Source organism: Hemicordylus capensis, chromosome 3, assembly GCF_027244095.1.
Source record: "Hemicordylus capensis ecotype Gifberg chromosome 3, rHemCap1.1.pri, whole genome shotgun sequence".
Lineage (NCBI taxonomy): Eukaryota > Metazoa > Chordata > Lepidosauria > Squamata > Cordylidae > Hemicordylus > Hemicordylus capensis.
This window is the reverse complement of record NC_069659.1, coordinates 325,579,166-325,593,672: the sequence shown is the minus strand read 5'-3', so window position 1 is coordinate 325,593,672 and position 14,507 is coordinate 325,579,166. Positions and strand designations below refer to the sequence as shown.

Below are 14,507 nucleotides of genomic sequence, written 5' to 3'. Positions count from 1 at the left end.
TTTAAGGGAGGAGAGCTGGTCTTATGGTAGCAAGCATGACTTGTCCCTTTAGCTAAGCAGAGTCTGTCCTGGTTGCATATGAATGGAAAACTAGAAGTGTGAGCACTGTAAGATATTCCCCACAGGGGATGAAGCCGCTCTGGGAAGAGCAGAAGGTTCTAAGACAGGACTGAGAGAGATTCCTGCCTGCAACCTTGGAGAAGCCGCTGCCAGTCTGTGTAGACAATACTAAGCTAGATGGACCTATGATCTGACTCCGTATATGGTAGCTTCCTGTGTTGGAGAAATTAAGCAAGCAAAGCTTTTCCACCAATGCAGGGACAGGCAACCCCTCTCTAACTCTAGAACAGCATCCTTCCAGTTGCTGGTATCTACCTAGTTTATTTTTAGATTGTGAGCCCTTTGAGAACAAGGAATTCGTCTTTATTATTTTTCTGTGTAAACTGCTTTGAGCACTTGTGGAAGAGTGGTATACAAGTATTTGTAGGACATGCAGTAGAATGAAATGAAACAGCCAAAGACTATAGACACCTCAGATTTTTTTTTGAACATCACATTTACTAACATAAATAGTGTTTATAACAAAAGGCACAGGTTTTTCTCAGCTATAAACAATGGAAAATATTTACAGTTTGCACATTAAAATAGGAAGTGCACAATTGGTCTTTTCAGAAGTTAAATTTGTGTTTCCCTCCCAGCCCCCAGTATCTTTATTAAAAGTTCCACTTTTTTCCTCCCCTCGTAATGAGGTCCGTTCTACAAAGGTCAGGTCAAAGTGTATTACAACAGGAACATGAGACATTTTTCAGATCACAACAGTGTTACTAACTTCTTCATACTGGATAACAAAATAAGGGTAGCTCTGATCATCATTGAAAATGACAAAGATCTGGGGCTCGAAGTAGTTGTCCACGCAGGAGTCATAGAGGTCGCTGGTGATGCTGCTGGGGTTCACGGGTGGAGGCCTCCTCATGGAGTGGTTCCCTACTGTGTATCTTCCCGTCAGTACTTTGGCCAGAAACATGTAATGGATCCCTTTGGATGATCGCTTGGAGAAGTTGTGCGAATAGCTTGCTTTCCGGGCAAAGTAACTGCCTTGCCCAAACATGGTGGCGTGCTTTCCACACACTCGAGGGTCAAAGTTGTGCTTGCAGATCCCGTCCACAACATCCTGCGAAGTCCCGTGGAACAAGTGGCGTTCATTCATTATCCTGTCAAGTCCTGTCATTTTTTTAGACATGTATTCCTTTTTTCTGGAAGGAAAGAACATGGAAACCCCGAAACGTTAAGTTTTGTCGAGCAGAAGAAGAAGAAGAAGATAACGGGCACAAGTCTCAGAGCTTGCAAGTTGTTCTTCCGTTCCGGACAAGCTTGCACATCTTTAAGTCTCTTGGTGAATTTGCAGGGCAAGTTAATGGCAATACAACAGACCTAAGCAGCCTTGCAAAGGTTTCTACCTCTCTCTCCTTCCAGACTGCCACTCTGCTCTGCTCAAAAGGAACAGTAATGGCCTGAGAATACACTCAGCCCCACTTCAGGGGTTTTCAGACCAGAACCAGAGAACTAAAACAGATAAACAGAAGCACTTTGCATAATGCATCTGTTGCTGAGACTGTGCCATTTCAGATGAAGTAGGGAGAGACTAGGGCTGTTTCAAAGTTCCCCCACATGTTTTGTTTTAAGAAGCCTCCTGACATGTCAAAAGAAATCAGGCTTATCTAGGAGTTTACCCTTATCAGTCTATCTTTCTAACGTCTGCTTCTTTCTAACGTTTGCTGGGAGAATTATGTGGAGGAGAATTCAAACTGATGCCCAACTGAAAATTCTCCAATGTGACTTATTTTGTGGGGGAAGTCCCCACTCACACCACTAACCTTTTACAGTTGTGATGTTCCTTCTGGTGGTTGCTATGTTTATTTCCCAGAAGCCACTTCACTTATGTTCCTATTTCTTTGCCATGGGATGTGGCAATGGCCACCAGCTCGGAAGGCTTTAAAAGGGGCTTAGACAGACTCATGGTGGTCAGGTCTATCAATGGCTAGTCTAGTGGCTGTGGGCCATCTCCAGCCTCGGAGGCATGATGCCTCTCAATACCATTTGCAGGCAAGCAACAGCAGGAGAGAGGGCATGCACATACCTCTAACCTGTGGGCTCCCCAGAGGCATCTGGTGGGCTACTGTGTGAAACAGGATGCTGGACTAGATGGGCCTCGTGCCTGATCCAGCAGGGCTGTTCTTATATACTGTCATTAGGTAGCAGGGCTACAAAGAGGCAGGGGAAAGAATTGATGGTGGCCAACCAGAAGATTTGGTGCCATGACCAAGATTTCACTCCCCCTGCAAGCAAGAGAGCCACCCAAATCCCCTCCTGTCTCATCACTTGCAGATGGAGGTGGCGGATTCTGGCTCCGCCTATTAATGCTCAATCTCCCACCTTCCAGCAACAAGTCAGCAAGTCCAGCAACAGATAAGTCACTGGGGAATTTGCTTAGCTGCTCCTGCTCCACACAGGCCACGTGCAAGCCTTGCCTTTGGACTTGCAAAAAGCCATCCTTGCCTCAATTTTTACTTTCATTGTTCTTTGTAATGGGGGGAGGGGGAAGCATCTATTCAACAAATGAGAGTAAACTCAGTTCAGATTGGCCACTTAGTTTTTTAGCTTTTAGATCAAACACATAGTTTTGCACAGGACATGTGCAAGCATCTTCATGAGCTGCTCATATAAAAATTTAGCACAAGCCACAATACAGAACAGCAATAAAAATGATAGTAGCCACAGCAATGGAGTTTTACCCCAGAGGGAGCATTACCCACCACAGAAGTCAGATCAAAGGCTTACTGAAACAAGGTGGTCTTCAGCCTGTGGAGGAAGACCAATAAAGGAGCAAGAGAGATCTCTTGGGAAGGGAGTTCCATGTTCTGGGCTCCACCATACCAAGGCTGTTCCTGTGTTTCCATCAACTTCAGATAATGATGGGGCATGCACAAGGACCTCTCCCATTTGGTGATTTTTACACAAGGCACTGGGCCTTCTAGGTACTCTGGCTCCAAATTATGGCCTTTAGAAAGGCAGTTGCAGCACTCTGAATTACACCCAGAAATGGACTGGTAGCCAGAGATGTCAATATGCTCCATAAAACCAGCTCCAACCAATGTTATGGGGGAAGATCAAGAACTGAACGTGCGTTACATCTCTTTGTGTGGTTCTGGGCTTGTACGAGTATTCCAGACCCGGTAGTCAGGTTAAGACCAGACTACCAGTTTCATACATTGATTTTTTAGATGTGTTCTAACTTGATGCAATAGCCCCTGATTTTTAATGAAGGATTTGATGTGTTGTCCGCCTTGTTTAGTCATGTGTCTAAGCAGTTTCTCTTCCCAAAGGGAAGCCATGCAATTAATTCAGAGGATACTAACAAGTGTTGTCTCACCTTTTGTATTTCTCCCACAAAAATTGGTTTTGAACTCGTAGGATTTTCAGAATTCTGTATTTGGTCTCTGGCACAGTCTTATGAAAGAGATTATAAATGGTTTTGTAACTTTTATCTTCCTTTAAAACAGGCACTTGAATGAAGTCTTGAGCTGGATCCATGCCAATCCAAGTTTCAGGATAGAAATTTGCAGAGGTAACAGCAGTTGGCGATAAGACTTGTGAGGAGATGGATTCCGTTGGTACCAAAGGTACTGAAAGGCTACCCCCAAGTGTCCTATTTGGGGAAAAGAGCAGGTCAATGACAAAACCAATGTGAATATGCATTTAAGCAATATTATCAGTATTGTTAACTTTGTGGCTTATGGGAACAGCAGTTTGATATAATGTGAATTATAAATTTGTTAATAATGAAGCCAGTGGGCTAAATAAGGCCAGCTCAATACAAGAATACTACTGGCTTCAGACATCTAATCACAGGGGGTTCGATATTACTTGGAATAAGAGTGACGAATAAGAGCACACTTTTATATCATGACCTCTCCCCTATGAATAGGCTAAGCAACTCATCTCTCCTAGTGGCTCCTGGTTACTCCTGTATCTACTCAAATGCATCCCAGGTGCAGAATACTTTCTTCCCTGCTGGAGGAGAGTGCCCTCAGGAGGAGGGACACTTCCAAGCTTTATGCTGCAGTCAAACACATGTAGCATGCAAGCAGAAGCTAGAGTCTGTACTGAACATGTGAATACTGGGTGTTCAAGCTAGAGAACAGTTGGCCAGCAGCAACAGTGAACTCTTTTCAGTCAGAATTTTGCTGAACTGATAGTCATTTCAAATTGCAAAGATCTGCACAATACCCCAAGGGCAAGAGGTCTTATTGGCAACTAGAGCCCAAGCTCACTCAAACCCATAAGAGCTCAAGCCACAATAAATCTGCTAGTTGGAGATGCAAGAAGACTCTTGTGTGTTAACAGCCATTCCTTTACAACTAACAACTAATCTGAGGAGGCAACTGTGAAAACCAGTAAATGGTTTGCGCTATAAGATGCCAAGAGGGACCCGAGAGACACCCTTTACTTCTCAAATCTGTGCAGAAGTGGACGTTTCACCAGACATAGTGATACACTGATGGGATAAGCTGTATCTGGTTAGGTTTCCCCTTGTAAGCACTGTAAAGCACAGGAGCCCAATCCATCAGGCTTGGAAATTAACTAAGTCTAGGGGTCAGCTGACATTACATGATTCACACAGGGGCTGGGAATATTGCACATTTGTCTAAATATTGCAGAGCTCCTCTCCGCATTGGACTTTAACTGTTGTCAACCCAGGCAGTTACCAAGAGATAGAATACAATGGTTGAATGTGACACAACCCTCTTAGTAAGCTTTGCTGCACCAGCACATTAACACATTTAGTAACAGGTGTGCAGAGTAGTACCCCAGCACACTTGCAAATTCATTAAACATGTATGCAAAATGTTTAGAATCAGGGCTGCCTAACTTGCAGAAATGAAACTGACTTATCAGTGAAATGGAGGAGAGCTGGTCTTGTGGTAGCAACCATGACCTGTCCCCTTAGCTAAGCTGGGTCTGCCCTGGTTGCATGTGAATGGGAGACTAGAAGTGTGAGCACTGTAAGATATTCCCCTTAAGGGATGGAGCCACTCTGGGAAGAGCATCTAGGTTCTAAGTTCCCTCCCTGGCATCTCCAAGATAGGAAAGAGATTCCTGCCTGCAACCTTGGAGAAGCCACTGCCAGCCTGTGTAGACAATACTGAGCTAGATGAACCAATGGTCTGACTCAGTATATGGCAGCTTCCTATGAAAACACAAGTCCCCAAATAAGCATTCTCTTCTCCATCTTCTCACTCCTCCAATCCAGTTTAAGCTTTTATAATTATGTAGTTATCCTGTTTTCTGCACCAGCGAGTCCAGTAAAGCAAACACAATTGTGAGAACGTAATCTTTAAACTGGAGCTCATGAAAGTTCAGCATGAAGGATCCTGCACTCCCAAGTCTTTGGTTTTCCATCTATACTTTTGTTGGAATCCCCCGACCTCCTCTTTATAACATTTGCTTGAAGACAAACACTGCTTAAAAGGTTATTACAGCTTTGAAATGGGCAATTTAGCCCCGATATACACAAGGCTTAGCCTCCTCCAACTGGCCTAAGAACAGCTGTGCAGACTAATTATTTCAACCCTGCTGCTGAAGAGGACAATGTATTCCCCAACTGCTGTACTTGACTCTGAAATTTCCAGCTGTGCTAGCACTCCAACCAACAACAAAAAGAGGAAAGAAAAAAAGAGGCCCTTTTATGAAGTTCCATATACCTAAGTATTGTTTGCGTTGCCTTTGGTTTTAACATTAAAAGAGTCATCCCCTATGCAGTGCTGGGAAATACAAAACAGGATGTTCTGTGTTTAACTGTGGATTAAAAGGAACAGAAGTCCAACATCCAAAACAGAAGGCATGATAAGCACTGAAGGTGAATATATTCAACATGCTGCTGAAACAAATGTTCCCCAAACAGAAAGTCCACACAGTAGATGCCAGGATATCAGCTAGGCCAGCAATTCTCAATGTTGGGCCCCCAGGTGTTATTGGACTTCAACTCCCATAATCTCCAACCAAAGGCCACTGAGGCTGGGGATTATGGGAGTTGAAATCCAACAACATCTGGGGACTCAATATTGAGAATCCCTGGGCTAGGTGACAGGGAGACATTTGAAGGAGACTAAAAGACAAGTTCTTAATATTTACAGTGCACTCTTATGCAATTAGGTGCACCAAAGCTCGTTAATTGAACAGGGCAAGCCAAGAACTCCCAATGAAGTCACATGATGAACTTGTATGACTGTGGTACTTTAACACATGAAAGGAAGCCTGTATTCACATTCAATTACTACCCCATGGTCATTTGTAGGGACCCCCCCCCTTTTTTTAACAAGAAAAAATCCCCATTACTTACTGTAAGCATGACATAAGGATAACACAGGAGCGGAAGAGAGGTCTCCTCTTGATTTCTCTTCGAAAACATGCATTTTGCTGGAAGCCATCTTTAATGTTCAAGACGTAGCGATTGTGCCATGTAATAAATCTAACTTCAGCCAGACCTCGGCAGTTGGCTTCTTCTATCAATCTTACAACAGGCTGTTTTAAAGGAAGGGGAAAGAGGTCTAATTGACCACATGCCAACATGCTTTGTTTTCCTACTGCTTTTCACATGATTCCCATATTTTAAAAAATACTACCAATTTTACTTAAAAAGTTAGTGCTAGGCACTACCACACACCTAACCCTACAAGATTAGGATCTGCAGTTTTGTTTCAAATGAATTCTAGCATAAGGAAGCGAAAATGATCGAATCAAGAGGTCACTGTAGTCTTCAGCTTCTAAATGCTGGAAGAGATACATGCATATTTAAATTTGTTATGAAAGCTTGAGATTTAGCACTGATCTATGTTTTGCAAGCACAAGCAAGTGTTCATTTCTGTGAACATGCAACACATCAAAAGATTTTGTAGAGAGAGTGATGAAGCCTTTGGCAGCAATTGCACAAGCCACTCATGTCACAGAAGGGGAGAATCATGCTGAAAAAGAGTTCTGACTGCCACTGGCTCATCTGCTCAGAGTCTAGAGAGGCAAGTTGAAAGACCAGCAAAGGTGGGGGAGGAGAGAGAATACCAAGCAAAAGATTGTTTTTTAATTCAAATGGTCTATGAATACCAGTCTGCCATGCTCTTCTAAAACTCCAGATCATGTTGTAGAAGAGCATGGCAGATTGGTATTCATAGACCATTTGAACCAACCAACAAATCTTTTGCTGCAGGCTTCTAGCCTACATAGAATAGCATTTCCATTTCTTTAAGATAGAGGATACGGAACACACTGTCCTTTTTGAGCATATACATTTTTCATATAATGTGAAAATTATCCATTTCTGTAGCAGTTTGCACTGTACAACACAATAAGCCTTTTCCTTTGTCCTCACAAGAACCTCTGCAAGGTGGGTTAAGCAGATTAACAGCAACACATTCAAGATCACCCAGTAGACTTCATGGTGGGGATTTGATTCCCAACATTATACCCCCCAAACAGCAGGAATACATACCTCCGAATATTCTCTCCAGCCAAAATGATCCCTGCAGAAGTATTTCCAGATTGTGTAGTAGTTGGAGTTGGCACTAGCACTTGTACACAAAGGTGTGGACAGCCTCCTCAGTTGATCAAATTCAGTTGTATCATAGAGAGTCAATGCATTCAGGTCAACTAGAAACTCATGACCTCTGTGGGGGGGAAAGTTAAAAAAAGAATCAGTTTTCCTATCTGCTCAAAAACTGGTTGAAGTTTTATCTTGTCAGAAGTACCAAGTTTATTAATTCCATCTTCAGGAGTCTAAAGCCAATCAAGTTTTGGGTGGGGCGATAGACAAGAAAAGCTAAAAACAAGAGATTATTGGGACTGATGAATGCAGGCTACCCTAGAATAGCAAGGCTGTGTAGAATTCACCTGTCCTTGCCACAATCCACAAGAGGCCCCATCCCTGCTAACAGCTGCTTCCACCACTCTAGAAAGCACACCAGAGAACACGATCCTAGGTTAGTGTGCTTCCCTTTAGTTCTTTTTATGCATATTCTCTTACTGGATTGCATTACCTTCCTCTTGCCCTGCACTGCAGTCATGCAGGAATTCTGCTCAAATACTCAACTGCTGATGGGCTGACGAGTTATCAGTTGCAGGTAAACACGAGTCACTCTGATCAGACAGGAACCAGAAGTACATGATCCTGCCTCCATCAATCTAACTGAGCAAATGGCTACAAGGTATTAATCCCCTGAGGCTCTTCACACGATCGGTATGTAGAGCCTTACCGGGCTCTTCAGGGAGCCATCACGAATTCACACGACTGCTGGCAGTGTCATAGAGCTGGTAGGGGTGGTGGAGATCGGGGGCCCGCCTGGCCCCCGGAAATCCCAGGATACCCCGTGCATCCTGGGGACACACACACACACACACATCTCTGAGCCCGGGAGGCTTGTGGTAGCCTTCCAGCCGGGGGTCTCCTCGTGTCTCACCATGGCACAGAGATGCACCGCGGCATCTCACAACCAAAAACAAAAACAGGTTAACGGAGCACTTGCTCTGTTAACCTGGTTTAAGGGGAGGGGAAAATTAGACAGGCTAGTCACCATGGATCCACCAAGCTTGCCTGCGAGCCTGGCGGTTCTCATGACCCACAGAAACCAGGCTGGGCTTCCTTAGTCCGATTTCTGTGGATCGTGAGAATAGCTTCACTATCTCCAAATGAGGGAGAATTCTAAGAGTTAACAGACCAGTGTTCTGTTATGCAGCAGAGGCAAAGAAAGCACATTAGACTTGTCATCTGTGCGGTTCCCAGGTCCAGTCAGAGTATCATCCTCAGCTTTAGAAAAATGGACAGAGCTGCAAGCCCTTTACCCTACTTCTACTGTAAGTGCTCAAGCTCCATTCAATACAAGGCAAACCTTGACTCATTTAGAACTGCTAAAGCTGAAGACAGATTCGACTTAAAGCTGATTGTTATCCAATAGGACAGCAGAGTGTGGACAGGAGATGAGAGTAGCAACTGTTCATATAATCCATGAATTCAAAGTCCAGGAAAAAAAGCAAAAAGCAAGTAGAGGGGATATCTGTCCTGAGTCCAGGAAGAAGTGATGTGAAACCTTTGAGTGTAGCTTGTCATCACATAAGCCTTTCTGCCAGTCAACAGCAGACTTTAGCTGCACAGAACCAAAGACTCCAGCAAAGACTTCCAAGACAAAGCCGATCCAATCATTTGTGTCACTACATAAAGATGGTACATGCAGATATCCACCCACTTTGACAGCCAGAGATCATCATTTGTCCATTCCAAGCCAACACACACTAATATATAACACAGAACCATTTGTTAACCTTACTTCCCAGTAAGGAAGTGCTTGATAAGGTAACTTAACCTTACTGGAAAAAAATGTTTTGCAAGAGTTGGTCTTTTGTAAAAGAAGAAGCGTATCTAGATTTGGCAATGGATGTGTTGTCTGTTCACCTGTTGAAGCTTATCTTTTGCCACCTGTGTAGATAGTTCAAGAGAACTATTGATTTTCTCCAGTGATGAGGCTTAAAACTACAGAGGACTGTTTGTGTTGCTAGACAACATCCCCTCCCCCAGGCAACACTTTTGCAAGTTATTTGAAGGTTTTGAAATAAATGCCAGATTCACAGGACTTCTGGGATATATTGGCTAAGGAACAAATTGAATGGAAGCAGCTTCAGTGGAGGGAATTTTTTTTTTCAAACCAACCAAGTTTTAATTTTGTTTCAAGTATTATGATATACAATCCACTTGTGATCATTTCTAGATTGCTGAACAAGTGTCATCTGACTGGTTGAACAGGAGTTTCATACCAATTTTATACTGTGGAAAGAAGAGTTTTCCAAGCCAACGTTTTCCAGGGTACATAGGGTGTTGGGTTCATTGTTTTAAGCTTACATCTCAATAGTGAACACATTTTGCAATCCATGGGGTGACCTTTAGGAGGATTACATGGGGTAGGGTTTTCTCCTTCAAATTCAGATCCCAGTTATAGGACAACTTTTGAAGAAAGTATGGACAACCACATCATTTATAAAAAAACAAGAATCATTCTAAAAAGTCACCCTAAAGATATGGAACATGTTGAAATTTTTTGTAAATTCCCTGAAGCAAACATGGGAGCTTAACTTTGAAGAGGGCTATCATCAAATTCAAGCCAGCTAAACTGCTTCCACATATGTTTATAATAGTTTTATGGAGATTCCCTTTCAAGATTTACCCCAGGTGTAAGTATTATCACTATGAGAGTACATGGCCCCCACAGTATGAAATCTGAAATGTAGTGTCTCACTGAAGAGTAGTAAAAGCAATCCATAGTATACACATATAATATACCTTTCAGATCTCTGCCAGAAGAACAGAGCCAGGAGAGTACATTTCAGTAATATGTATCAGTGTGCAACTTCATTTCTTCTCAACACTATCATCTTCTCACCCAATATTTGGTTTAAGTTGTATCATAATTCTGCATTTGCAGTTTTACCCAAATAGACAAAAGGCTGCCTTGTTATTTACTAATGAAGCTTACAGCTACTTTCCGTAATGTCATCAACTCAACTCATAATGCAAGTTTATTTTTGTTAGAAGGTAAGCAGAGGGTTTGCCTTGACACTGTTTTCTTCATAGAAGTCGGCATTGCTCTACATCAGCTCATAGCTGGTTTAAACAGAAGTGTTATCACTTCACCATCAAATTCCAATTAATTCACATCTGTGCCTATCTGTTATAAAATTGCCTGAAAGTTTATTGTACTCACACTGGCTTAATTAGCAGGAGTATCTTCCAACTCACAAGTCTTCTAAACTGAATAAAATCTGTCGTCTTTCAAATTACAACCAAGTAAGATTTCAATGCCAGAAATAATGGAATTAGGAAGATGTTGCAGTATTTCATGCAAATAAGACTACTGAAGATGTCAGTCTTCACCAGGACTGCTCAACTTCAGCCCTCCAGCTGTTTTTGGACTACAATTCCCATAATTCCCAGCCACAGTGGCCAATACCCAGGGATGGTGGGAGTTGTAGGCCAACATCTGCAGAAGGGCTGAAGTTGAGCGGCCCTGGTCTACATGTTTGTTACTAGCTTACCAGTATATGTCCAACCGCGTGTCATCTATGCCACATCCACCTCCCAGAAGAGAGCTCTTCTAGTATATGTTTTTTCCTGTAATGTCCCTGCAGGGGCAGCCTTTCCATGAGGCAGGGTGAGGCAGTCTCCACAGGCACAGGTGGACAACAGCAAACACTGGCCTCCCATCACTATCAGATGCCACCCCACAAACTCTACAAAGTTACTTCAACCATTCTGAGTAATCCAACGGGTAAAAACTTAGTATTACATCAATAGCATTATGTTGTAGTATTTTTATTTTTTATTTTGCCTTTGAAGGTTACTTCTATGCTTGCTTCAATACGAAGTGCTCGCAACCATAGCAAAGCAGCTTGGAGCAGTACAAACAGAAAGCATACGAAGGCTTTCATATCCCCTATTTGACGACAATCAGAAGAGATGGAGAAGTCTTCAGTTTACATATTTTATAAAAGAACTGCATGCTGGACAGATTATTCAAGAATTTAATCTGACAGCTGCATTAGTGAGACTTAATATTGATTTGCTTGCAGATTCCAAGGGAACTACTGCAGCTTGTATTGTACTCTTACAACGTATGTTACAAATCCCTGGAAGGTTTAAATTTGATTTCTCTTGGTATATTACAGTGAATACAGCAACCTCTCTGGCAGCTCCCTGATAATTCCAGCCTTCAGGAGTTTTGGCTATTTTATTTTGCTGCAGCAAAACTCTATGTACTTTCTAGGCAGTTGAGTCTTCGATAAGATGGACAGGTGGCCCTCATCTGCGGTTTCACATGTCTGCAGTCAGGCAAAATATACCTGACTGTTATCTGTGGTACGTGGCTTTGCATATCTGCAGTTTTCAACTGCGCAGTTCTGCTCTTACATGGTCATGCTCTTGCTGCACGTGCTCATGGGTTGCGAGAGGAGTGCTTTCATCTGCATGCAGGTTTGTGCTTTTTAAAAGCCGTTTGGGGTAGCATTTGGTATCCTTAGGGAGCTTTCAGGAACCATTTCTCTGGAGCCTCTTTTGAGTCATTCCTGTGGAGCTTCTTTGAGCCACTTTCTGCAGCCTCTTGCAGCATTGTCTTGCCCTCATAAGATGCTAGTTATCACTTCTATAAGATTCTAGTGATATTTTATTTTCAGTTAAAAATTTCAAATTAAAAAGAAATTTAAGTTTTCATAACTACAGTACTGTATTTCATTTAAACTGCAATTAAAAGTTCAGTCTAAATTAAAAATTGTTAGTTATCCATTGAAAACTGATTCTCCTCTCAGTCCTCGATTCTCTCACACTCTTCTCTGCATGTTTACTTGAACTGGATTTATTTTTGTGCAGCTTCTTTGGCCAACCCACCAACCAGCCAGGCTTGTGCTGTGAAGTGCTGAACTTCAACAGTGGGGTGAAGAAAAGTAACGATCACGCATTACTGGAGAAGCTGGGGGACGCTGCTGGAGAGTGGGAGAGCAGGAGAGCTGAGGTGACCAAGTGACAGTGCTGTGCTCCATTCTTATTTCTGCGTCTACCCTGTCTGTGTGATTTTCCGGTCATTTCCCTGGGCTCCGGAATCTAACCTCCCCCCGCCCCCACTGACTTAAGGTTTCATTATCTGCAGCTGTAAGTCAGAACAGAACCTCTGTGAATAATGAGGGCCACCTGTAGTAGTGAGGCAATTTCTACACTAGGAAGAACTTCAGTTTTATACATGAAAGTTGCACTAGAATCAATATGGAGTTAAAGCACCTATTTAAATACCTGGTTTATTTATGTCTCTCTCTCTCTCTCTCTCTCTCACACACACACACACACACACACACACACACACACACACACCTTATCGCCCCAAAGCCCTTGGGGCAGCTGCCAATTAAAAAGAAAATATAGAAGAACCTTGAAAAGCATAAGTGACTAACTTGAATTGGTCAAGGCCCACACACGGCGACTCTACTTCAGCTCTCCACAGGAAACAAGATGGTATTCTTAATATATACTGGTGTTAGTTAGACTTCTATTCCACTCTTCTTCCAAGGAGCTCAAGCTGGCATACATGATTCTACCTCCCACCCACCCCCTATTTTATCCTCACCCAGTGGGGTAGATGACAGAGATGTACAAGACATTTTAACTAGAAATGGGTCATTTTGAGTGTGAAACAAAATGCCATTTGAATAAAGGACCTGTTTAGATCTTGGAACAAAACCACATTGTGATTCAAAAAGTTTCGAGCGCCATTTTGGAGGCCTGTTTTCCACTTTGCTGATTAATTTTCTGGTACTGGCTTCCAATTGGCTTGTGATCTCTGTGCTTCTTGGTTGGCTTGTTATCATATAAATCAAATGTGGTCATGGGCAACTGTGCCCCCACTGGCTTGGGGGAGGGAGGGACCCAAAAGGCAAAAGTTTCAAAATTCATTTTAAGGGACTAGGAGGCAGAGAGAGCCTTATCTTATCCCTATATCTTATATAGGGATACACATGAAGACTTTTTGTTTCATTTCTTTTGTGGGTTGGGTGGTAGACAGCACATACCCTAAAGCTCACCTACTTGGGTGACTCTAGGAGCTACCCATGGGCAACAATGGGTATTCCGAGTTTCCTTATTGTCTCTTATGCCCGAAACATTGAGTTTTGTTCAATTTATACAACTGGTTCAGCCGCTGTTTCGATGAAATGTTTCTGCTGCCTGTGTTTTGTTTCGTGTGCGTGAAACTTTGGAATTATCACTCCAAAGCAACCTAATGAAATGAAGTCTAGCAGTTTAATATACAAAACCCACAAGTAGTTTTGAAAAAAGGCAGTTCACACTTTTTTTTTTTAGAGGAAGAAAAGAGAGAGAGCTTAGTGGGTATGATGAACTCTATTATCGGAGTGAACTTTCCATTTCCTCCTGAAGTTTAATTAGACAGTCCATGCATTAACCGCTTTCAGCAGAACTCTAATATTACAGGTCCTATGTGCAAACCAAAAGTTTAAAAAAAAGATAGCTCTTTGCATAAAGAAGTTCAGAGTGGGGAGAGAAGAGATGTATACATGTGTCAAACATCTCTGAAGTTTAGGAATGCATGAGTGAATGTGCCACAGTTTAGAAGCAGGTTCATCAGAGCAGCTGCAATGATGAAACAGGAGACAGAGCATCTCAAGTTCACCATCTGAAACTAGACATTTCCTAGTCTATACATCTAGATCCAGTTTCTCCAGCATACACAATAAAAGAAAAGTTAATACATGAAAACCAAGTAAGCTATCAGGCACATCTGGACCCTATCAATCATGCCTTAGCCACATTTCATTTAGATTACTGCAACATGCTCTGGGTGGGGTTGCCCTTGAATGGGATTCAAACACTACAACCAATGCAAAATGGTGCCACCAGGTGGAACACTCCATTC

General features: G+C 42.6%; 1 protein-coding gene across 1 annotated transcript in view; it reads right to left on the bottom strand.

Annotated features, from left to right (window-relative positions):
- Nucleotides 1-526: 526 nt before the first annotated feature.
- TIPARP (TCDD inducible poly(ADP-ribose) polymerase) overlaps nucleotides 527-14,507 on the bottom strand; it is a 34,015-nt gene continuing 20,034 nt past the window's right edge. Inside the window, exons 3-6 of the mRNA XM_053311146.1 lie at nucleotides 7,544-7,718; nucleotides 6,401-6,582; nucleotides 3,431-3,706; nucleotides 527-1,253 (exon numbers count right to left, since the gene is read on the bottom strand). Of these exons, the coding sequence (XP_053167121.1) occupies nucleotides 806-1,253; nucleotides 3,431-3,706; nucleotides 6,401-6,582; nucleotides 7,544-7,718 (1,081 nt within the window). The 3' untranslated portion in view covers nucleotides 527-805. The remainder of the gene's footprint in view (nucleotides 1,254-3,430; nucleotides 3,707-6,400; nucleotides 6,583-7,543; nucleotides 7,719-14,507) is intronic.